The sequence below is a fragment of the Hippoglossus hippoglossus genome, chromosome 2 (assembly GCF_009819705.1).
Source record: "Hippoglossus hippoglossus isolate fHipHip1 chromosome 2, fHipHip1.pri, whole genome shotgun sequence".
Taxonomy (NCBI): Eukaryota; Metazoa; Chordata; class Actinopteri; order Pleuronectiformes; family Pleuronectidae; genus Hippoglossus; species Hippoglossus hippoglossus.
This window is the reverse complement of record NC_047152.1, coordinates 8,919,095-8,944,593: the sequence shown is the minus strand read 5'-3', so window position 1 is coordinate 8,944,593 and position 25,499 is coordinate 8,919,095. Positions and strand designations below refer to the sequence as shown.

Here is a 25,499-nt window from a genome sequence, read left to right as displayed (position 1 = left end):
ACTTTAGTGGCTCATGCATGACACCAGGAAGTCGGAACAATGGGCTTTCACAGTGAAATGAGCTGGAGTTCCCCCCTGGGTGTGGAAACTGGCTGAGTGGGAGGAGGAGTGACGGAGGAATGGATCTGGACAAGAGACCAGGAGACGCAGAAGGTTTGGACTGAAGACGCTGTCACTCACAGTGAGTAGAAAATGATTTTTTAACTTTATCTTTATCTTATGATGCTTTTTATGTTTACAGGTGAAATTGTTTGAAGGGGAACAAGCTCCCACAGAGTGTAAATGTCACCTCACATCCATAATGAGAGCAGCACTGACAGCTGAGGATGCCAGAGGTGCTGTCATATCCACATTCTGTTTGTTTCTTTCCCACTGAGTTCGCTTGATTGTTTGTTTCTGTGCTCGTCTGCTCGCCTCCGGGTTGTTTCCTCCTTCCTGCAGCAGTAATCACCTCCGACAGTCATGAGGGAGGTGAGGGGGAGAGGGAAGGAGGATTTGCTTGAAGCCTCCTTGTTATCTCATGTATTCTTCCACTCAAAACTTCCATTATGAAAAAGCACAAATACAGAATTTGTTCATTATACTTGAAAATGCAAATGAATATTCTGAAATCTACAAATTCCACCAAGGTCTGTCTGTCTGTCTGTCTGTCTCCTGAACCTCTTTTCTTCACACTCAACATATTCCCAGACACTTCAGCAACATGTGTGAACCTAAAGTTCCCACTTGTGGCCCAAAAAGCACAAAACAAACTCGGGCTGCCCCTGGAAGCTTTGGCTGACCTGCGGTTTAGTTATGGCCCAGATCTGGATAACGTCATTCCACTCAGCATGGGGGTCAAACAAAGTTTGCTATTTGTGTTTAATGTTTAATGATCTAGCTCCAAAAAGCTTAGTTATTCTACAGAGATTTAAAAAATACTTACATTCAGCAATAGGACGTGTTTTCTATTTGTATTTTTTATAAAGAACTCAATGTGATTTAATTGTCAAGGCCATTAAGCAATTTGAATAAAATCTATAATTTCCTGTTCTATTAATCTTCAGATTGTATTTTATTGTAAATTTAAAAAATGTCATAATGTGTTTGAGTTTATAATCTGTTTGAAAATGAATCAGTTAAATTGTTTTAGTAAAAACGTTTTAAATCATTTTAGTGAAATTGTTTTTCAAACAGGGCTCCAGAATGGCGACCAGCCTCTACTATGGAGACGACCACAACTGCACGTTTGTGGACCGACTGTTGACACGTTATTTCCTGCCCGTCTCCTACTCCGTCATCTTCATCGTGGGCCTGGTGGGAAACGTGACCTCCATCGGCGTCTACCTGACGAAGCTGCGTCCCTGGAAGAGCAGCAGCATCATCATGGTCAACCTGGCGCTGACCGACCTCCTGTACGTCCTCAGCATGCCCTTCCTGGTTTACTACTACAGCAACGGGGACTCATGGACGCTCGGCGACCTCATGTGCCGCTTTGTGCGCTTCGGGTTTCACTTCAACTTGTACGGCAGCATCCTCTTCCTCACGTGTCACGCAGTTTTCCGCTACGTGGTGGTGACGAGGCCTTTGAGGGCCGCGCAGGTGCAGCAGACGTGTTGGGGAATCGTTGCGTGTTCGTCTGTTTGGATCATCACCGCCGCTGAGATAACCCCCATGTTGACGATGAAAATGTTGGAGGAACACGACAACAAGACGTACTGTATGGACTTCGCGAGCGCCATACGTGATAGCGTGGGCTCTTCTGATCACCGCTGGTATAGCTGGCTGCTCACTACGCTCGGATTTCTACTCCCCCTAGTGGTGGTGTTCATCTGTTACATCGGTATCGTGAGAAAGCTCGCAGAAGGGCCCGGCGCGAGCACTTCCAGTCGGATGCGAGCGAGTCGTGTGACCGTGCTGATCCTGGTGGTGTTCGTTGTGTGTTTCCTGCCGTACCACATCTTGCGTGTGTTGCGAATAGAAAGTCGAGGTACGTCAGAGACACCGTGCATGGTGGAGCGGGTCATCCACGCCGCGTACATCATCTCCAGGCCTCTGGCTGGACTCAACACGTGTTTTAACCTGGCTCTGTACACTCTGTCAGGTGACAAGTTCAAGGGAGCTTTCCTCAGCACGTTCCACTGGAAGGGTTGGCTGACCAAGGCCCGGTCGCTGCTGCACAAGGCCTTCGTCAGCAGAGCAGGCGCTGACACGGCTGCTGTGTGAGCAACAACTGTCCAACACCTGATTCACTCCAGCTGCTGTCAGACAGGAGGTTCTGCAGACTTTCTCCACTTGGCTATTAAAAAAAAAGAAAATCTAGAGGAGCCGATGTGAGAATGAACACGTTACATCTTACGCTCTGGAGATTTCTGTGTTGGTGTGAACGCGTCTCAGCGGAGAATCTCCTGCTGCGTTGTTCAAGTGAGAAAGACAAACTCTGTCCTGAAACTAGTTCTGCTGAGGTCATGTCTCAATGCGGCTTCAGTGGACAAACAGTGACTCACTCTGATGTGTGGAATCACAGATTGTAAATAAACTGACCTATTAGTGTCGGGCAGAAAGCGTGTGTCAACCCCTACGTGTAAATATACATAAAGGTAAAAGTTTGCATGTTAGATTAGACTCTGTCTTTAACTGTCAGAGTGATTTACCTGAATATGATAATAATCTTCTGTTTCCTATTATAATCAATAAAGTAAAGTTGTGCTGGTTTTGATGACTAAACTTTTAATGATCCCTCTTGACGTATAATGTGTGTATGTCCTTTGCATATAGAGGCAATATCCTAGGTTATACTTTATTGTTTGTGTGAATAAAGTGATAACAGAGCTATAACCTGGGCCGAGCTGCGTAAATATAGAAACAACAGTTTTTTTCTTGTGACGCGATGCAAACTGATGGAAATCCTCATTGACTCCAACCCATAAATATCTGTGTCTCACCTGTCGTGTGGAACAATGAGCGGATTCAGCACATTTACGATTCAGACATTCAAACAGCTGCAAACAAATAAACTAAGAAAAACAATACACAAGACCCATATAAAGTAGCATTGTTTCTTATTGATCCTTTTTAACTTGTGAAGCACCTTCTTACTGTATTTTTAAAGCTGCGATATAAATAAAGTTTATTTTAGAAGGTTTTTTATACGGTGGAAAATATGTTGTTCATACTGAGGCCACTAGGTGTCACTGTGGCCCCTGTATGAAGAAATGGCGCGGGACACAGCCGGAAATGGAAAATCAAACCCGGAAGTGTAGAACCGCCCCTTTCTACTAATGGAGCTGGATGTTTTCTAAATGGGTAAATATGCTTTAAAACGTGATTATTAATAATAATGACAGTAATTAAAAGTGTAAAATGTGAACTGTTTGCTTCCTCTCTGTTTTCAGATCCAGAGAATAAACTGGAGAAACTTTTACCGTCTGAAAACATTGTAAGTTCACTTTTAAGACTTTGTTATTGTTCCTGTTGTAGAACTTTCTCGAATAGAAGCTAAGTTCATGTGCTGAGATTTAACAGTTCCATGAACCAAGTACTGAGGTCAGTTTGTTTTTAAAATGAAACTTTAGTTTCTGTACTCTTGTGACACTACACATTTATTTCAGCTTCATTTTCAAAAACATAATATGTAACTTTGGCCACTAGGGGTCGCTGAGCAGCGGTTAAGCAGCGTGGGATCGTGGGAGTTGTTGTCTTCACCACCACTGCCAAGAAAATCCACCTTAAATCCACCAGCAAAAGCCAATGAATGCTCATGTATCTGAGAAGCTTGGTTTTAATTAGTTAATTGATGATATAAAAACAGAACGAATCCTCATGATTGACAGCTGAGTCTGACTCGTGATTGGTCGAGGGCCAGTATCAGTGGGACCTTGCCACTGCGCAGGTTCCCAAGATGGCAGCGTTTTATATTCTGGCCTCATTATGGATAGTGGGAGGAAGTGGAGACATGTCATCCATCTTGATCTGCAGTGTGAGGTTGCATCAGATGTTACTTTCTTGAATTTAGAATTAATCATGTCTCACATTGTGAATTTCCTTCATTCAAATCCTCTTGACACAGGTGGACACTCAGAAGCAGCGGTGTGATTAAACATCTCCTGCAGCTACTGGTCTGTGGAACAGTCTGAGCTTGTGTCGAAGCACTTAGCTGCGTTTCTCTGTGCAAATGGATTTATCTTCCCCATGAACTAACATTTCTCATTTCCAAAGCCGACATGTGCTGACAACTCAGGAACCAGTGGGTTAGAATCCGACTTGATGGCTTCGATACTGCGATGTACGAATCTTAGTGAAACGGCCATTTGAAACCTCCTGGAACAAAGTCTCCCTGTCAACACAGACACATCCTGCGGAGATAACGGAAGCTTTTACGTTATTTGTCTTTCACTGGCTGCTTCTGGCTTGATTACGGAAGTTTCTGCTGCGCCGACTTCTCCTGGTTTATGGCTGCGATCAAATCAAATATGAAGCCGTGTCAAATAACAAAGATGGAATTGGCGTAACATTTAAGGAGTTTGTGTCCAGAGAGTCGTTATCGCAGGCTCATATAATTCTAATCTTTATCTGTTCCATGTTGTGCAAGTAGAATGTCGACTGCAGCTGGGGATAGAAAGGCTATTTCAGTCTGTGGACATCACCGTTTCCCTTTCTGCCCCTGATCTCATCGTCACGAACCAAACGTCAGGTGGAAGAAACAATTCTTTAATGTTCTCCAGTGTCTGTGGGAATGTGTTGAAACAGATTGCTTTTCTACTCGAGTGCAAATGGAAGCGTCAGTTGAGCTGCGTACTGTATGTTTGTGGGATTATGAGAGTAGAAGGCGTTCAGCCAGCCACCGGGCTGCTTCTGTTCTCTGCTGCACCAGAGTCACGGTCAATTGAACTTTAAACGATCAATTTGTGAGCGAAGAGCCTGTGATCAATGTCCTAATGGTGGAAATACCAATGTTCCATCACAGTGATGTAAGAGCGCTGGAGCTGGCTCTGACAGGCTGTCTTTCAGGCCTGCGGCGCTGCTCTCCTCCAGAGCAAGCCTCCGTGTGTGTCAGTGTGTCTGTGTGTGCGTGGTTATGGGAAGAAGTTGTCACACCGCGTGAGGATTTCAGATTTTTATGGTGAGAACATGCTGTGAAAAAAGGAGCAAAGCAAGAACATGTGCATGTACACTTGCGTACCACAGAGGCGGTCAGGGACAAATTTACATCACTGGATACTGCATGTTTTTTATTTTTATAACACATTTCCTGCAAGAAATCAACGCCTTGATTGTTTCTGCAGCTTCGTCAGTCAGAAAGAAAAACACAGCGCAGACTATAGCGCCAAGTTTGTGCTTTGATATTCTTATGAAGCCAAACACCACAGAGCAACTACAAGATTCCACTGCTCGACACGGCGCTAGATCACAGACATGACACAGATCATCCAAAGAGTCCTTCGCCATTTTGATAAGATACTATACTAATACTAATCTGTATTATCTGCCCTTCGTCATGAGACACCTTATTTTTTTCAGTTATTTCTTAGCGAAATTTAGGAAACATTCTCGCTGCTTTGAGAACATTCAAAGCACTGGCTAACAAATAAATAAATACATTTCACAACTGCACTGCCAGAACAAAGAAACCAAATACAAAATGTTTATGTTGCCATGACAAATACATCCATCATAAATATTAAGACACCATTGGGCAGTCCAACAAAGCGTCATGAGAGCAGGAGGTTTGGCAGATTTACAGCAGAGGTGAGACAAGAAGACGGAGGGAGGAGCACGATGAATCAGACAGCGACCAGTCAGCGCCTCTGTGGTTTTAGTTCTGTGTTCTCCTCACCACTGCACCACCTGGCTGCTGTAATCCTCTGTGGTGGCCGCATTCTCAAGCACCTTCACCACGTCCTGCTCCTCGTCTTCCTCCTCTCCTCCTCCTCCTCCTCCTAGTCTCCAGAGCTCAGCCAGATAAGTCCTGTGCAGCTTCTGCCTGTGCTGCCTCTCCTGCCTCCTCCTCAGCCGCTCCTCCTGGTGCTGCCTCTGGCGGTTGTACTGGTAGCGCCGCAGGAACAGCTCCTTGGCGTACTCGTACAGCTCCATGTCGAGGGCGTTCAGCCCCTCGATGCGCCACCGCACCTTCTCACTGATTCCCACGCTGGCCGCGCGCGTGCTGTTGATCTGCGTGAAGGCCCGGATGAAGCGCAGGCCAAACGTCCGCTCGAAGAGGTACTGCGTCTTGCGCTGGAACTCCGTCAGGCCATAGAAAGCCATGTTGCGCAGGTTGGCCTTGGCGCTGGCGAGCAGCACGTGGCCTCGCTCCAGCTCGCTCATGGAGGACATGTTGTAGCAGCCCACCAGGCTGAGGTCGGCCAGCATGCGGACCTGGCGGTTGTTGGCGAGGTTAGACGGGCAGTTCATGAAGTCTGCCAGAGGCACGCCGGTCCAGTCGTCGCCATTGTAGCAGGCGGGGAGCTCCTCCTGAGTGGGCGCGTGGCCATCACACATGTGGAGAGCTGTTTTCCAAGTGGCCCCGCGCTGCACGTGCTTCCACTCACTGAGGTAGCGGGACACGGGGTCACGTAGCATGGTGATGTAGTAGAAATTCCTGCAGAGACAAATAAAGAGATACATAAGATGAGATGTCCAGCATGCACTGGTGGGGTCAGTGGTTCTATTCCTGACAATTGGGCAAGGCATTAAACCCTGAACGATGGGATAAGTGAGTGATGGACAAAGCACCATGTATCTGATCTGTAATGTGATGCACTTTTAGTGCGTGTGAAGCGAGAAAAACACTTCCACCCGGTGAAGGAGGATGAAACTATACATCAAATATCTCATATCCTGCTGCAGTTAAAACCGAAATACAGAGCAGAAGAAGTATCACAACCCTGGAGGTATATGGAGCGACTGAAAGTGTGATTAGGGTTTAAATGAAAAACATCGTTGAGTGCGTCTGTGGGTGTTAGAGAGCAATGCAGAACAAGCGTTTATGTCATTTAATATCCTGCAGATGTGAAATTATTTTCGTTTTTGTCCCACCAATTTTCTCCTGTCTACCTCTGGTAATATGTTTTTTTCCCTCTCCATCTCCAGCACCTTTCGTGTTTCTGAGTCACTCTGATCTGCCTCAAACGGCGCCTCACAAATTGCTGTAACGCAGCCGCATGGAAACCTTTCAGCTAACAAACAGCTTTCTGCTCTCATCTATTGAGTTCAGTGATGACCGGCAGCGCGGCGAGGTGACTGAAGGAGTCGGCGGCGGTAGAATAAAAAAAAAAAAAAAAGTTTTTCAAAAATGAAAACAACATGGATGAAAGGGAAATTGAAAAGGTTCATCTCGTGTGCAAAGATCACCACGACCTCACGGCGTCAGACAGAAACCAGATATTAAGTTCACATGAAAAGCCAAACATTTGATTTCTTTCAGGGTTTACTTTCTGCGAGCTTTCAGTTAACAGCTAAATAAAGAATTCGGATTCAAGGACGTTTTGCTGCAATGCTGCTGTGGAAGCTTCTCTTATAAACCCTATTCCATGAATGCTCAGTGCATGATGCAGTCTCCTTCCCACTTGTTACCAGTATAAAGCAACACGGTGAAGTTCGTGATAACAGATCAAAATTAATCAACTTCCTGTGTTTATTCTCAGTCTATTATCGAGTGTATCAAGTGTTTCTCTTTATTCTAGTTCACACTGCAGATGGACAATGTTGGGTTCAGTGCAGCCAGACAAAGAACAGATGTCCGAGGTGTATTGAACTGTTGAGTACAGGCCGTGGATGAGGGAGAGTTCGGACTGTCGGTGTTGACAAAATCTGGATATTTACAAAACGGAGGATAAAAAGGAGCGGCTGTTGTGGTAAAATACATCGATCTCTATAAGTTAAATCTTCCATTTCTAAATCTGACATGTATTAGATGTAAAAAGCATCAACCATGAAACCCGGAGCTTTTACAATGAGAGCATCAATGCATCAGCTTTTCAGGTTCGCTGCTAAACTGAGAAATTAGATTTATTGAGGGAGTTATGTTGGTGAGGAAAGCCTGCACCACCAAACAGCCGTAAAAGCTCCATAATTCAGCAATTATCGGCAGGCGGCAGATATCAATCAGCTGTGATGTTTACTCAAGTGAGTGGCATGATGATATCATGGCAGAGCTCGTCCGCAGACAGGCACACCACCCACAGATAATGGCCTTCAGCAGTGGAAGCTAAGTGAATTACCCTGCCATCTTCGCTGGCTTGAACGGACAGCACGAGATGGATGGATGCACACGAGCGCCTCACAAAGCGGCCTTTGTTGTACTTCCTGGAAAACAGCTCACCCTCTTCCTCCTCCCGTGCCTATCGTCTATCTGTGCAGCTCATCGCCAGACAGCCAGATCAATAAATGTCCGTGCAGCCCCACCTCTCTGCGTCTGCGCTTTCATTGACAAAGAGCAGCAAATGTCAGGGACAGAGGCAAGGTCAGATTATGAAGGTCAGCAATAATTACTCAGTGGAGGAATTGCTGAGGGTAAAGCAGTGCTTTGCCTTTTGCCTGAAACAGTTTGTGAGTTGAGGAAGATTTCCTGAGCTAAAACAACTCCCACCATGCATCTCTCTTAAACATTATCTGTCACCTGTCCCACTTTATTTCACGCCGGTGCCTCAGCTCTTTGCTCGTCTGCTAAATGGCTTCTAAGTCGTTTAGGCCTGATAAGGACAAAGTGGGAACGTTTTCTGCGTTCTCGTATACCTGATCGATCGAGCCCAAATCCCATGTTCTCTGGCAGACCAGCAGCGTCTCCGTCATTGCACAACCATGCATGTGTATGTGATCATGCAAAGCTGTTCCCTGAAGGTAAAGTTAAATCAGCTTGTCGCATTCTGCCACCGATCAATCCCGAGGCCTCGTTCGTGCCCTTCTCCCCGTCAGTCACCTTTCTCCACACGGCAAACCTGCAAACAATATTGATCGCCCTCTCTCCGTCTCTCTGCCTGATTGTCTCTCTCTCACTCTCTAAATCACCATCAGAAAGCTACAGAGGAAACTCGCTGCGAAAGATCGATATCTGCCTTGTTAATTCACTCACTAGCATCAAGGACATTGCCAGTCTCGTGATAAAAGCCCTGATGGAAACTATTTATGCTGCTGAAGCCGCCCATACAAAAAGTCTGTGGATCGACAACAATCTCATTCATCTTATCCTTGTGAAAAATGAAAGTACATCATGTTGCTTTTAGTTGTTTCTGAGGAGCAGTTTCACGGCTCCGGCTTTTCCAATGAGACTCGTCAATGAAGTTTCTCTAAGTATCACATCTCAAGGCTTTTCTAGCAGCCAAGTCCCAAGAAGAAACAACTTTGAGAACAAGCACAGGACTGCACATGGATTTCACACCAAAGTCAGGGTGTTGATAACTGGCACAGTTGGAGCAAATCCATTATAAAGGTGTTTCTGTGCCCAAGAGGGATCCCTTAACCACTCCCTACTGTCAATACAAGGAAAATCTAAACCCCTCAGTCATTAACGCTTCAGGCTTATCTCCCTAAAATCTCTTTTTAATGTCCTGTTGGTTGTGATAATGATGGATTTGCTAAATGTTTTATTATGTGAGTCAGAACAATTCAGGGAGCGCACTTAATAATTCTGTATGAAATACTAACGTCCTGTCGTCATCAGCTACGTGTGCTGCGTCTTTTATCTGTCCATAGTTCAGGCTCCCATCCTAAACGTTACCCAGTTGTGAGCAATATTATCAGCTCACAATACTAGATTAAATATACAGAGAGTGAGGAGAGGAGCGATGAGCACCGAGACCGGCACTGTGATCTTCATCGGTCGCAGATATGAGATGCTATTTTGGGCAAATAAAGGAAAGCCCCAGGGATGCTGGTGCGGAGACGAGGGAGCAGAGAACGCTTGCAGAAGGATGAAGTGTCCAGGCATGCACGGTGTGAAGCTGTGGTTTCACTGACAACTAGGTGACAGACTGTGTTCCGGCTGTAGCCAGCAAACACTTCAACAAATTGAATTATGCAGAGTATTTCAGGGTTCAAAACAAAGTGAGGTATCATCTTTGCATCTTCCTCTGGAGACGGAATCATCCATCTGTATTTATTCCCTTTTGGCTGCCTTTCAGGTAGAGACGTTCTCCAAGAGTTCCTGGAGTTCATCTGGTTTTCAAACACACCCACGGCGAGCGCAGCGCGGAGGACGTCCACGCACACAACAACCTGGCGTGTGCAGCTTTAGTAGCTTTGGCGTCTTAGCCTTAACCTTTGCTTGACATCTTAATCTTTGCAGCTTTGTGAAGTGTCAGTCCTCTAGGTCCGTGCAGCGATGGAAAGGATAAATGGGAGACCGAGCTCTGCAAAGGTCACTTCAACCCATACAAACTGTATTTCTGAAAGGCAATCCTCAGTTTAGAAATACCTGAAGGCTGCGTCCAACCGTGTGCTGTTTGTTTGACATTGACGCTTTGAAAGTGATTTACAGCTTTCATCCTTCCAATAAGTCTTACTCTGTAAAATCACAAAAAATAAGATTCTCATCACACAGCAGCTGATATCATACATTTATATAAGACATACTTGGTCAATAACAACCTAGAAATCCAGTGGAATAAATGAGTTTCCTCTCATTCAATTCAACAGTTCTATAATAATCTATCATCCGTGCAGTAACTCGGCCCAAGATAGAAACCGTGAGGCCTTTTGATTGATGGCACATATTGATCTGTCCAACAGAAATTGTTTTCTTGTCTTCAACCAAAACTAACACGATGTTCTGTATTTTAAAAAGAAAGGAATTTTCCATTCGGCCGACAGGTTTTGTACAAATCTGGAGTTGTGGATTAATCGCCCCCTTCCTCCACCCTTGTGTAATAAAACCTGTCTTCAACTGCCCCTAATCCCCCCAGGGACTGTGGAGATTACCCAGATCCTCAGAATATCTCACATTTCTCAATGCCAGACGTTCCTCACTGTCATGAGGGAGAGAGGGTTTGATTTACCTCTTTATCTAATTCCTCTAACTCCATCCAATATCCCACCACAATGAACCACCTCTGCAGAAGGTGATTGAAGACGTTCTTCAATGATTTCTATAATATCTTTCATTCCTGCTCGTTTCTGCCCCAAAAACTTAAATGATTGTTGATTGTATTTTCCCGTCATATAAGGTATTTAAAACATAATCTCTTACTCTTATCTACAGACTTTCTTGAAGAGGTGATGATAGTTTGAAAGCATTAAAGGTCAAAATAACAATATCATAGTTTAATATATAATTGTCATCAATAGCAATATTACAAGGTTCAAGGTTGTTGTGGTTACTGGGAGGATTTGAGGGAATTTCCGTTCCCACATCTCACCAGTGTGTCAACAGCAGCAGTACAAATAAAAATAGTTAGTGCTGGCAGAGCCAGGCTTTATCAGTTCATTATCGTATTCACACACGTCTCCACACTCTGGTCTGTTGTTTGAAATGTGTCTGATCCAATCACTTGTACTGTAAACAGGAAGGATATGTTATGTCTTCAGATGGGGCTTTAACACTGACAAATGATTCAGTTGCCAGAAGCCATGACACCAAAGCAACGTGTCAGTGTCGTGTGACAATTATTGTCAGAGGATGTGTTTCATTGCTTTCTGCAGTTAGAAACAAACATAAATTAATACCATATTGAAGAGAAGCAGAAGAGAGTCGTCGTATCACAAGAAGACTATAAACTCCATAAAATCTACAAAACACAAACTCCCTTCTTCCTGTCCCCCCCTACAGGAAGTTCAGAGGTCATTCAACGATGGATGACCCGTCTCTTTTCTACAGATATCCAGAGATGCAGCCAAAACATCCCGGATACGAACGCTGCCATCTTGCCCACTTGGAGCCAGAGTCTGTGCAGCAGCGTGTTGAGGATCATGGAGCTGCGGTATCCAGATCCCACTGATACATGTGCTCGGCCATCAGTGAGTCAATTAAGATGTTTATATCATCAAATATCTAATAACCAAAGTTATCAGGAACATGAAAACACGATCAGTGTGAGAAGAACTATCTGTGACAGGAATCCATTTTTTTTACATGAACTTTGAATTTTGGTTGATTGTAATTTATGACCTATACTGCAGCCAGCCACCAGGGGGCGCTCCAGAGGCCATATATATCATCCATCTTTATATATCGGCGTATATTTATTAATATTATTCTCATGCTGCTGTAAATCATGAGATGGAGGTGCTCGCTTTAATACTGACACAGTTAAATAACCAAAGGTCAAGTCATGCAGGCTGATATTTCTGATGCAGTCGGACTTCATCAACAGGCCGATGAAGATTTACTGTTGCATGAGTGTGAAGTGACGTACTGCAGCACTACCCCCCCCCCCCCCCCCCCCCCCCCCCCCCCCCCCCCCCCCCATGAGCAACATGCAATGTCCCGCCTTCTTCACAGAGGTAAACCTGGGTCGTGTAACCATGAGAAATATTGACCAAAATCTAAAAGTATTCTCCACCTGAGGAGAGTTTTCAGATTTATCAGCCCACAGTATATCACAACATCAGGCTGCAGCACAGGCTCCCTCCAAGGACCCGTACATTCACTCCCCGCTAAAAATAAAACCCTGGTGTCAGGTACTGTACATACTCCCACAAGAAGTGACGAATCAGAACTGTCTCCTAATGCAAGACAAGGATCTAATTCACCAGCTTCACATCTTCAGGAGAAGATTACATGATTGTTACAGCAGCACTTCGTCAAACTGAGGTGATGACAAGATGGAATAGATTAAAAATAGACAAGAAAATACAGAGAACATGTACAGATTCACTGCAGACAGAATATTATGTGAGGAGAGAGAAGTACAGGAGGATTGCACGAGGATAAACACATTTATATTTATATATACTGATTCAAGTACACACTGCACTAGCCATACCAGACACCAGAGTGTTTTAAATAGAGCCGCGGTACATTTACTGCAGAGTCATTCAACTTTTCCTTGCTCGGAGTAAGAAGGTGTTATTTACAGTCTGATTTGAAGGCATCAGATCCACAGGGAGCAGTTCCTTTGACTTCTGGTCACCGAGGGTCACATTATTCACACAATCACTGTTCTTGTCACTTGTAGTTTCAACAATACTGTGCGGTTGTCAGCAGCATAAAAACAACCCATGTGTAAGCTGAGAGTCTGACTCCACAGTCAAAAGAAACGGTGACAGCACCGCAGCAGCATTACGCCCAGAGCATTAAGAAATTCTCTCTGCTTCTAACACGTTTTCTCAATTACATACATCCCTTTCTGAAATCTCTGCATATGTCTCTCTGAAGCCGAGGATTTAAAGTGACTCACTGAAACTGCAAAGGCAGATTAACGTCAGAAAGTTGCAACCAGACTTTTTCTTTCCAATGGTCTGATGTGAATTTCAGAGAAAAATGGAGGAAACAGAAAATCAAATATCTCGAGAACTGCGTTTAGATAAAACCGTTTTTTTTATCATATTTCCTCCCTGTTTTACTACTGAAGCTGCTTATTTCTGCATATTTTCAGGCCCATTATACCATTATCATCATTAGTAACAGGGAACCGTCGCCAAATTAATAGCAGGACCCATTTTGACTGTGCCCAGAATGAACTGAGCTAATTGGACTGGTCCTGAGGCGTGTTTCGGCCGGCCTGCGTTCTCTGCCCTAATCTGAAATAATGAGGTCAGTAATAAGGTTACACTCTCTGACTGCACAGTGTGAGACCAGCTGCCAAGGACGAACAGCGCAGACCGGCAATTGAAGCAGGTTTGACGTCTGGCCTTACAGCAATTTTGTAGCCCGCTGCGATGTGAATGCTGTAGCCACATGCTGCGAGCAAAGCCCTGCAGGAGCCTCTGACCAGTGGCGTGCCAATCAAAAGCTACTTGAACCGGCCACGTATTTTCTTAGAGTTTCGGGGGAATCTGCCAGACGTGTGATTGAATGCAGCATGTGCTTCTTATGTTAGTCAGTCCGTTTTAACAAAACTAAAACTGGTTGCTATGCGAACTCGTTTGGTTTCCAAGGAGCTTAGTGCTCTCCTCTCATTTTCTCATTTTCTTTCTTGGTGGAAGTTTCTAAGACACATTTACCCACAATCACGACACACGTATTGTACAATTAAAGAAAATGACATTGCAACTAATGCCGTGTTTTTGCACTATCATGCTCCACTTAGTGTAATTGTGTATTTGTGTTACTAGTTGTTACACTGGCAGGGTGTGTAGCAGAGAGGTGATGTGAAAACTATTGATCCAGGTAAAAGTCATTATTTGTTACTGATACACTGATCATGCAGGAGGACAGATGTTCTTTACAGAGCACAGATGCAGATTGTTAGAAGCCTTTGTAATATTCTGCACATTCAGTGCACACACGACCTGATCTCACAACGGGCGAGACGCAGATCTATTTCATCTGGGGACAGAAAGTAGTGGACTGAGGCAGAGGCAGCCAGCTACAGTGAGGGGGGGGGGGGGGGGGGGGGTTCAGTGGACGTAAATACAGTCTCACTAAGGGTAATTACACACCTGAACGTCCCGAGCAGTGTCCGGACCACAGCTTAATGCTTGTTATACTGTTTACATTCAGTTTCACATTGTCATTTAGGGAGCGCACTAAAGAATTGTGTAGACATACGTGCCACCTGTCGTCATCACCATGTGGGCTGCGTCTGCCGATACTTGACTCTGACTTTCTCTACAGAAATGTAATCAGTCAACTTAAGTTAAGTAAAAACTGTGCTGTTAGTTCAAGAGGGATTTTTAGGAATTCCAAATGTTATATCTTGTGCCGGAGAGTTAAATATCCCAGTGAAGAGTCTGAGGGCTGAGATAAGACTCTGGAACACGTCACACCCTGCTGCATGTAGCCTGAAGGTGAGCGTGGGCGTCTTCCAGTCCCATGATGTTTTATCCCTGACTGTCTGCACTCCTGTTGCTATATGTGACTCGTATCAGACGAGTCAGTGTCGCCATGCTATTACTAAGTTGGATTGTCTTTGGGAGTCAAACTAGGAACAAATGTTATGAGCACTTTTTGAAAAACACTTTGAACGATTATGTCTTAACCTCAGGTACCGAGTATAAAACAATCTGGATTATAAATATATAAAAAACTCTCTCAAGAGCAGTGGGATCAGGGCTGAAATCCAAACAAGCGACTTTTAAATGGTCGATCGGAGAAGAATTAAATATTGTATTAAGCTGAGCTGTAGCGTAAGTTGATAAAACTCACTGATGTGCACAACAAGCACAGACTCAGCTCCATCGCTGCCTCGTGTGCGTCACAGTCCATCATGGTGGGGCCAGTGACGACAACCAGGTCGGATAGAACTGCAGCATGAATAAACTGGTAGAATGAAACTAAAACTAAAGGAGGGTCCAGTCAGCGCAGCACATGCCAGCGTCATGGTCCCCTGAACAGACAGAAAATCCACAAAGCATTGGGACGAGAACACTTAATGTGACAGATCTGTGGCTGTTGAACAAGTTATGACTCACAACTCGTGTGATAAATGCATGGGGACAGAGTGAGTTGTGACTCAGGGGGCGTTTGGCTCCAATTGAGCCATTTCTTGAGCCTTTCCTCTAAAATATATAAACCTAGCATCTGGTCACATGTGAAGACTTCTCTTGTAAAAGCTGTAAGTACTTATGAGTCATCACAGACGAAATATTTCCTTTATGTTAGAAGGATTTAAATGATGACATCACAGCCTGTGTGGTCAGACAGAGCAGATAGTGAATCGTCCCTGATCGAGGACGACCCTGACCTCTGTGTAGAAAGAGCACTGCCCGGATCAATGAAGTATCACGTTATCAGGGAGTACTTTTCAAGATGGCCCGGTGCAGTATCATATTATATCAGATCTGTCTGTGCTGCGGTAAGCCACAGACGCGTCCTTCTCGGTAAACACCTACAGGAGTTTATACGGCTCTCATTAGCTCAGTGAATGGAAACACGAGTCTGTAATTGACGTTTTATAGCAGGGAATTTGGTGCAGAGCCCAGATTTGGTCCCATGTTTAGAAATGACGCCAGCCCATGTCAGCAAAGTGCCGATGTTACTGACCGCTGATTTCTCACTAACTATTATATTGAGTTGACAAGTGGTGACTGGAGTGTTGTCGATTCTCTCACAGTGCTGACACGGCTCCGAGGCGCCTCTTCAAAACGATTTAAAAGCGTTAAATTAAGTCTGATGGCTGCCGTTAATGGACTGGAAGGATTCTTGAAGGCACTCCCGCTCCGTGTCGACCCCCCCCCCCCCCCCTTAATGCTCTCGGTAACATATGGAGATTTGCTCTCTGAACCGACTCCGAGGCAAATTGGCTTCAACACGCGGGCGGCACACCTCGGAGGACCCTGCCCTTCTTAAGTGATTTACTCACTTAAGCTTAGCTCAGCTGGTTCTGTAATTACAGGAAATTGAATCAGACCTTCAGGCGAGGAAACGCTCTGTCTGCTGGCTGCTTCCACATGCCAGGTGGCGAGCATGTTAACACCACGGCTTTAACACCCTCTGCACCCTGCATTACATATAATTAAGAGGAACTCACATGTGTGGCAGAGCCCTGAGGAAACAGAAAGACCAGGAGAGACGGTTCCACAGAGATACCTCTGTGATCACTGTCCATCACTTGTTCCTCAACACATCAGAGAACTGTGAACAATGCCCAAGGTTGTGTCGTCAAAGAGCTTTTGTCAAACCAACAACCCAGAACCTAAAGGTTGTGTGTGTGTGTGTGTGTGTGTGTGTGTGTGTGTGTGTGTGTGTGTGTGTGTGTGTGTGTGTGTGTGTGTGTGTGTGTGTGTGTGTGTGTGTGTGTGTGTGTGTGTGTGTGTGTAAAATAGTCAAAATTCAGTGAGTGAACAGGTGAAGGAGATGGTTTCCTCCAGTCTCATGTCCTTCATTGACGAAGGTGAAGTGTATGAATGAATGAAGGTGCAGGGGACACCTCACCTCTTCCTCCTCTGAGCGCTCTTCTTGTCCCTCTTGTTCATCACCACCGGGACACAGCTCGTCAGCTCGGTCCAGTCTGCGTGCAGCCCGCAGCTCCAGCCTGTGGAGAACCGGGAGAAGAGCCACGACTCGGCCTTCCCGGGCCGGTGGCAGGTGCACTTCCTCTGGCCGGGCATGCAGTCGCAGGGCTGCTCCAGCTGGATGTTCTTCACCAGGTGCCGCCCGAACGTGGTGCCGCCGGTCTTCTGGATGTGGAGGAACACCATCACGTCGTCTCCTCGGATGTTGAAGTCGACGTGTCGGTCCAGGTCTCGCTCCGTGAAGTTGAATCTGGCGGTGATTTTCGAGGGCAGGTCCTCGTCCGCCTCCAGCTCCGGGTAAACTAACTCGAACCCGGACGAGTAGCGCTGGAACAGCCCCTGGTCCTCGCTCCTGAAGTAGCAGGTGTTGGAGTCCGCCGGGCACACGTACTGGTACCCGATCATGAGGAAGAGCACCGCCGCGATGGGGATGAAGATGAGTCGGTTGAACTTCTCCTCCATGGTGGGAAACTGTGAATCACGAAGACGGTGATGTGATGTCCGAGTCGTGCTCCTCTTCCCCGCGTCTCATCCTGCGCGCCCGCTCCTCTCCAGACGCGCGGAGCTCCGGTTCGTGTCCCGCACTCCGGCCTCGTCCTGCACCGCAACACGTCCACTTTCCAAACTTCAGCTGCCTCTGAACACTCACCTACTCCGTGGAGGGTGAAGACATCTTGTTTTGAACCGGGTCACTCAGAAGTCGCCTGCGTAAACACAACCACCAGAGGCGTCGGTGCGTAACGGAGCATCCCCCCCGAGCGGTGCGTTCGGGCTCGGCTGTCCTGTCAGACACAACCGCTGATCGGTATCTGAGCCCGGAGCGCCCCCCACAAGCAGAGTAGAGCCAACACACCGCGACTTCCTGTCCTCACTGTCAGAATAAAACACAAGCATGTGGAAATAGGGTCAATCCAGGGGCGGACCTAGAGGATCACTGGCCCCATCTGAAATCTGATTGGCCCCTGAAATGCCCTCGTTCTGTCGTTAGTCAGAGTTTTTAATCAACAAGTCACTTAAGCTGTTTTCAGACATGCCCTGAACACTGGGGAATCTCCTGACGTTCTCCAAAGGGGCTGCATGTGTGAACGCAAACGTCCAAGGGAGACTTTCTCCGGCCAGCCCCCCCAGTAAAAACCCCAGAATGTCCGAAGGAGGCGATGTGAGAACACAGCTGGAGAAAGGAAATAAAAAGAAAGTCTAGTTTAAGGCTGAAGCAAAGAGAAATGTTTAAAGTTTAAAGAAAAACACACTTTACTGAATGTGGACTAATACTAACCTTTACTTTACTGGTCTAATCAACCAGAGTGATGCACCCCAAGTCTATACTTGGCTCTGGACAAGCTCAGTGTCTTCAACCTATGAAGTTGACCAGTTCATCAAATCGGCCGATTGAAGTCAGGCGTGCTTTTATTTTGATGACCAGGTAGCCTCATGTTTTATTCTGGGCAGCTTGATTCTGCATCCACCAGTCAGCTGTCCTGGCAGCCTCATCCTCAAACACACACACACACACACACACACACACACACACACACACACACAGAGGTAATTATTAGAGTGGCCTCGAACAAGTGGTGGAAGAAAATCACTAGCATTACAACAGGATAGGAAATTAAAAGAACCACGATATGACATAAACAACAGGTATTATTAATGATTTTAAAATTCTTATTATTGGGGCATCAGGACTAAAAGAGCTCTATATAGATACAGACCATTTACCTTTTAATTGTTATGAATTATTTTTAATATATAATTAGTTACTTGCAAATATAATATAGTGACTTTAGAGTAGGAGATGTACTGTTACAGCGGTGTTATTTCCTTAGTGTTATATTTATATTGCTTTATACAGGTGGTTGTGTGTCGATCATTAATAGAGAGGAGTGATTTCAGCACCACGGACAGTGATCAGGGACAGATTCCACAGATTCCAGAGGTGTGTGTGTGTGTGTGTGTGTGTGTGTGTGTGTGTGTGTGTGTGTGTGCGTGTGCGTGCGTGTGTGTGTGTGTGTCTGTGTGTCTGTGTCTGTGTCCGTGTGTGGACGTCGACACTAACAGACCTGAACACGTGATGCAGTACAGTTGAATTTACAGCAGACACTACAGGCTACAACTAAAGGCATGTGAGCTCCAGTAATGGACGTCCTTTAAGCCTGCTCTCATCAAAAGCTTTTGTTATTTTGCTTTAAGATGCCCCCCCCCCCCATCAAGGGATTTAACCAGGGTGTGCTTTGGAATGTATTCTGTTCAATCCTCTTTCAGCACTCTGACAACACATTCCTCTGTCTCGAGTTTAGTCCGCGGCTCACCTCTCTTTATGTGTGAGGGGACTCGGCATCCCTCATCCTAAGAGAGGGTGAGGGGGGGTGAGAGGACTCTGTGTCATGACAAGAAATATCTCATTTTCAAAAGGTCGTGCACATGTGGACACAATGTTTTTAGGCTCAGTGATGATAACGTCCTGTGTCAGCCTGCTCTTTCCCTGTAAGGCCTCTTCCACATACGATACGATGCAGTCAAAAAACAATCCATCCCTACAAATGGCATGTGGATTCAAATATGAGCAGAATCCCTGATGGGAAAGAATCTGCATTAATATTTTGTGCAGTGAAGCAAGACTTGTGTTGTACTGGCTGTGCGGCTGGGATATTTATGAGGTCCCTGACGCTCACTACACAAGCCTTGTGAGAAATAACCCCGGGAAAGTGCTGATTCAGCCGGTGGAGCAGTGTACAGGCCTCGCATTCATGGAGCTGAAGCTACCTGGAAATAATGATTGGATTGGTTTGTGATTTCTCTTCATCGGGTTTTGTCTTTTTCATTTTCAGCGAGGCCCGTGTGACGCGGCCACAAATGCGTGTATGTATTTTGTGGTTATTGGAATAAGTAATGATTTTATAATGAAGTTTAGAGACTTTCCGACAGTTCACTTTTGGACTCTTGCTGTGGGACTGCCGGTGAGCGGAGAGTTTCTGAGCATTTCTCTCAAATGAGCAGCCTGAGACATTATTAATGAAAGCAAGTGGAATGTAAAGCTGCTGCACAAGAAAACTTGAGGAAAATCTTCAGTATGAAAGAGAACATCCTGTTCTGCTGCTGCAGATTCATTCTGTAGTAGAGCATGAAAACTGATCCTAAACTACAGTCTCGTAGCATCAAGAACCCATCTTGTATGAGACGGTCCTGTCTTCTTATGACCCATATGTTTAGCAACATGTTGTAGTCGTGTCAGGCATCTTCAGTCTAATAAGCCGATGGTAGATGTTGATTTCTCAGCCTCATTCTCAGCCAAATTTGTGTTCACAAGAAAGAGACGGACGGACAACCTGAAGCATTATAATAAACATCATGATGCCGTGTTAGAATTAACAAACAGAAGCAGCAAACTGTCTGGATAAGTGTTTTATGATTTATATATGACTTGAATTATTGTTGAGTCAAAATGTTTTGAACTGATTTGATTTGAAAAAGGCCAAATCCAAAATATAAACCATCTTTCAACTCCTCTGGTAAAAAAGCTCTTATCTCTTTGCAAATATTAATATTTAATATAATAAGTGTTTCATGGAGAAACTCTTCACCTTTGTTGACCGTCCTCTAATTAGACGTCACATTAAATAGTAACATCTTGACATCAGTAGAGATCTGTCCCTGTTGTTGCTGGATCCGAGAGGAGTTAACTTAACTTCACCTTGAAGTCTGTTCAAAATGGTTTTCAGTACTTTCCTGTCCAGAAAGATGAGATGCTGTGTGTTTACGACCTTCATCTGATAATTGTTGTTCACATTGAAAAGAAACACCTTGGCCGTCGGGGCTCATTGGCAGAAATGTCCTTTCTTTATTTCCAGGATGGAACGTTTTGCTTGTAAGTCCCATTACTAGATGCCATGCAGCACTTTTGGCCGTTTTCCTTGGCTGCATGCGGAGCGAGTGTCTGAAGAAGTGTGAACTCTCCACCGCAGGGATCCACCAGCAGTCCCCAACACCTGCAGCGTGGTGTCGGCCCCATGCCAACCTGTGCCGGGCTCTCACCACAGCCTCATCCAAAAACACTTAATCAAAAGGGACACGCTCTGCACTTGGTCCAACATAAAAAGGAAGCTGCTGTCCCACACTGTGCACTTTGGCAGCTCGACAGAGAATAACCCAGATTGGTGTGCTATCCACTACGCTGCGAGGACATGGGAGAGGAGGCCGGCGATACAATCTGCGTTTTGGAGCAGGTAATTGAAGCCTTGGGGACACATTTGATAGTGATGTGTCGTGCCGTGGCCTAATCAGCCTTCCTGTCTCCACCATCAGCACTGATGGATGTTTATTGCCTGCTCCAACACAGCCTGCATGTCACTTCCTGCAGAAGTTGATACGAGCCCCTGAATGAATGTCAGCGGTAGAATTACTGTAATTTCTCTCATCAAGCTTTATTGCTTGTACCCCAATATTAAGGTCACCTTTCTCTGCCTTTGCTGATTCATTCAGAAACTGCTGTGCAAGTTCACTACCACTACTAAAAGGATTGTATTTATATAGTGCATAGTTCATACAGCACTTCTATATGAAGCACTTCTCTATCACGCGTCTTTAGCACTCCTACACTCCTGCGGAGGATCCCTGGAGATTTAGGTCCGGACTGTCTCCGCAGTTTGTCTTTCACACATAAACAACGCAGCGGGACGTTCAGGTGAGGGGAGGGGGGGGGGGGGGTGCAGAGGGGGGGGGGTAGAGACAGGATGTAACGGAGATCAGGTGGTTTCGTTTACAGCACATCGACACCGGTGTCGGCTCTTGACATCTTTGTCGGTGTTAGGCTCCACTTTTTTTCCTTTACTCGCTGATATTAATTAATATAAAATGTAAAAATATCTCTATGCTTGCTTTCATAATGAGAGTTCAATTGAAAGACATTAATTTCTCACGTTAACTGAATAAATGTGGCTGAATCAGGAGGAGGCTTTAATGCTGACAGTCCCAAGGACAGAATAAATGTGTGGAGTGAGATTTAAAGGATCCAACGAGGCAGCAAACTGAAAAATAATTAGGGAAGATCAAAATGAACCACCTCGCAATGAAATGACCTCAGTGTGACTTTTATTAAGAGCAAACAGAGCGTTTCATTCATGTCATTGTTCTTTTATCGGAAAGTAATCAGATTTAGACCAAAGGAATAAGATAATAAGGGCAAGAATCTCACCTCAACCTCGCCTGTAAATATCTATTAATTAACATTCCGTCTTCATTCTTGAGAAAACCTTTCAAACACGCTTCTCGTGCTGCAGGATATAAAAGCCTTCAAAGTGAAATCCTGAAGTTATTGATGTGTGAACTCGGTTTGTGATCAAGACCAACAAATCATAAAGGAATCATATGGAATATCTGACAGCCACCAAGGCTTTGTTATCTCTTATTTATCTTCCTATTTCCGTTCACATGTACCTTCAGTAAGTTGTCATGTAAAACGGGATCAGCAGGTTAAACTAGGTCTGTGTGAAGGAGGAGGAGCGTGAACGGTGCTTTTCTCTTTGAACTTAACTGCGTCTAAAAGCTGTTTAATGTTAAAAAGACCAATCTGTGAAGTGAAGTATTCTTTTGAAGGGAAGAAAGTGTTTATATAGATTCAGCTCCATGTGGGGAGAGCATGAGAGAATTCACTCATTTTGTCAGTGTGGAAATACAAAGTCCGTCCGTCCCAAGACCAAAACACAAAGATATTCAGTTCACAGCGATATAAAACAAACTGGCAGCGCTGCTTCATAAATGACCAGAAAGATAAGTTGATTATCAAGTTGGGTGATGTTTTTGTCTTCTTTATATTAATTACATTATTAAGCACCAGATCGTCATCGCTTGGTATTGATTCCATCTTTCTTTTCCCAATGCTCGTTTTTTTTGTTCTGTCCCTATAATTTATTCGCTAAATCACGTTGAGGTTAAAGTGAATGGTCAGCCGTGTTGAAATTCACCTCTGAATTATTTGCAATTTTTTGCTGTTTAAATTCAAAGGTCTTTACACTGCACAGCTCCCTGGCTGCTGCACAGCTACCTGGCAGCCAGAGAGATTGAATTAGTAATGTATGGCCTTGTGTGCGCAGTTATAATTTATTTCATGTCACAACAGTTGCAAGTAAGTAAGAGTAAGCAAGTAATATATATTTTTTAAAGTGCTGCAGTCTTTGGGTAAAGTGTGAATTGAAATAAGTCATTATCTACAGAAAACACCTTCACGAGAGGCAGCGAGGAAACGCTTCAAAAGGAGGCTTCATTGTCACAGACACATAGGAGAAGCGTGCAGGGAGAATCTCTGAGAGGCCGGTTACAGCAAACTGCTTAGGTAACTGCATTAGACACCAAACATCAAAGCCGTAAATATTCAAGGAGCCACGCAAAGGCAAGAGAAGTAAAAATGGATTATTCCTCAAGTGAACACACAGAATATCAGAGCGAGAAAGAGCTTCTTCGAGGCAGCGTTTGGAAAACTCAAGTGGTCCCTGATGACGGCAAATGGTCAAATGTGATGGGAGAAATAAAAATGAATGTGTTTCCGAGACAAGAGGGGATTTCACCGCTGTACAAACACATTTCTCCACTTGCTCGTACCAGTAAGATGAATTCAGCTCCTCACAATATCCCACTGTCACTAACACTGTGATGCTTGTCGTACTCTCTTACCACTTTAGGTGTCATTCCTAAGGAAACTAATCAACAAGGCTGTGACGAGGCATAAAACCCCGGGCCCATGGAAGCAAGTGACCGTCTCTGAGACAAATAGAAAAAACGAGTGGAGGTGTGGAAGATCTGCGGACGGGTAGGATGTCTTGTGACGAACGGCTATCCTTGTTTCCAAAGCTCCCGTGTAGGTGCTTCATCACTATGCACACACACATCAAACTCACTGCCTGATGTATTGGAGGCCATCGCCGTCGCTGGACCTTTTGTGCACATATAAACATGCTTCTATAGACTGTGTAAAGAAAGATGCATTCGCGAGATTGATGAACGCGTCGTATTTGAATTGCAAAATACTGAGATGCTTGTTTTTGATTTAAATCTGTTTTGATGGTGGCAACATTCTCTCTAATCCAAACTGATTCCACACAGAAATGATGATTGATGAGTTCAGTCTCAGTATGCACACCAGAAGATTGACCTTTCTTCACCTGTTAAATATTCATGCTGTCTTGTTGTGGGGGTCCCTTCAGGATGAACCCACATCAATAACAGATACTTAGTCTTGTATTAATGGAAAGGAGATTTCACAAATTATTCAGGGAGTGAGATTCTTCAAAAAAAGAAAAGGCTTTGAATCACAGTCGTGATGTGTATTATGACCATCTGGTTAAGATTCAAAATCCCAGAAAGCTTGTGTCGCCCACCTGCTAAAATTCAGTCTGTGGCCGAGTCTTTAAAATGCACCGTGCATGTGTGGATTTCTTCTGTGGATAACAGCGGCCCTAATGTACAATCTAAGAAGATTGCTCTGTAAGCCCTCTGTGAGATCATATCTGATAGAAACCAGATTAAACCATTTCAGACAAAGCTTCAGAACTGGTGCAAGAGGTGCAGGACCAGAGGCTGGAGGGTTATTCTCTTATCTTTGTGGCCAAAGCTCTCTGGTAAAGCACCCCTCCTGGCATTTAAAACACATGTCTGCGATAACATCATCGCTTCTTTTCTCCCCCCCTCTGGCCTCCGGAGAGAATCTCTGAGCGTCTCTAAATGTCACGTTAAGTGCTTCTCTTGTCCCGCGCTGACACAAAAACCAGTCGCCCCCTGAATACAAAGGAGGCCGTGCGATAGCTCAAAGAGAGCGACAGTTATCTGCTCTCCTCGTTCCTGCTCTCGTCCTCATCTGTTCAAACTGTCAAGCGTAACATTTAGTCTCTAATATGGCAAAGACCTCTAACTGCATTTAGGTGCTGGACTAGGCATTGTTTACACTGAGTTAGATTCAAGGTGCTGTAAAGGGACATTGAAAACAACACAGAGACGAGTATAACAAGAGGTGCAAGAAAATCTAAAGAATAAATCTGAATCAAAATTTCAAAATAAGCTGTTATTTAGTTATTAAATAGTTTCACTTTGACTCAATATTTCTGAAAATAAGGGATGATCGCAGAGAGGAAATGTGCAGTTTGGTAATGATGCAGACACCAGTAGGAGTTTATTCTGTCTTACAATAAAGTCTGAGTTTAGTTTTATACCCACGAGCACATTCATCATACATTACTCTCCCTCTATATTTTATATATCTATTACCTGTGTTCTCTCCAAAAGATCCACCACTGCTGCTGTGGCTAATTTGCCCTGTAGAGCCCGGGCCTCCTCGCCCAGTGGGAGGATGAGAAACAGATCGGTGCAGACCTCATCGTTTGTCTCTATATATAATTCTTCAGTGCTGGTACATCTTCTGACCTGTGCAACATTCATATGGGACAATGAAAGGAAACGGTGGGATGCTTCTCTCCTTCTCC

The 25,499-nt window shown here is 44.8% G+C and overlaps 2 protein-coding genes and 1 long non-coding RNA gene across 3 annotated transcripts; 2 read left to right on the top strand and 1 right to left on the bottom strand.

Annotated features, from left to right (window-relative positions):
* Positions 1 to 23: 23 nt before the first annotated feature.
* Positions 24 to 2,293, top strand: LOC117774851 (2-oxoglutarate receptor 1-like). Its single transcript, XM_034607512.1, has 2 exons — positions 24 to 181; positions 1,177 to 2,293. The coding sequence occupies exon 2, from the start codon at positions 1,186 to 1,188 to the stop codon at positions 2,203 to 2,205; it is 1,020 nt and encodes a 339-aa protein (XP_034463403.1). The 5' UTR covers positions 24 to 181; positions 1,177 to 1,185; the 3' UTR covers positions 2,206 to 2,293.
* Positions 2,294 to 5,081: 2,788 nt separating this feature from the next.
* LOC117774693 (heparan-sulfate 6-O-sulfotransferase 3-B-like) lies at positions 5,082 to 18,205 on the bottom strand. Its single transcript, XM_034607312.1, has 2 exons — positions 16,949 to 18,205; positions 5,082 to 6,577 (listed from the first exon to the last, which is right to left on the bottom strand). The coding sequence occupies exons 1-2, from the start codon at positions 17,488 to 17,490 to the stop codon at positions 5,812 to 5,814; spliced, it is 1,308 nt and encodes a 435-aa protein (XP_034463203.1). The 5' UTR covers positions 17,491 to 18,205; the 3' UTR covers positions 5,082 to 5,811.
* On the top strand, positions 6,764 to 23,827 carry LOC117775121. The gene is made up of 4 exons (XR_004616187.1): positions 6,764 to 6,869; positions 7,069 to 7,305; positions 11,741 to 11,928; positions 23,706 to 23,827. It is a non-coding gene; the product is annotated as an uncharacterized LOC117775121 (long non-coding RNA).
* Positions 23,828 to 25,499: the final 1,672 nt, after the last annotated feature.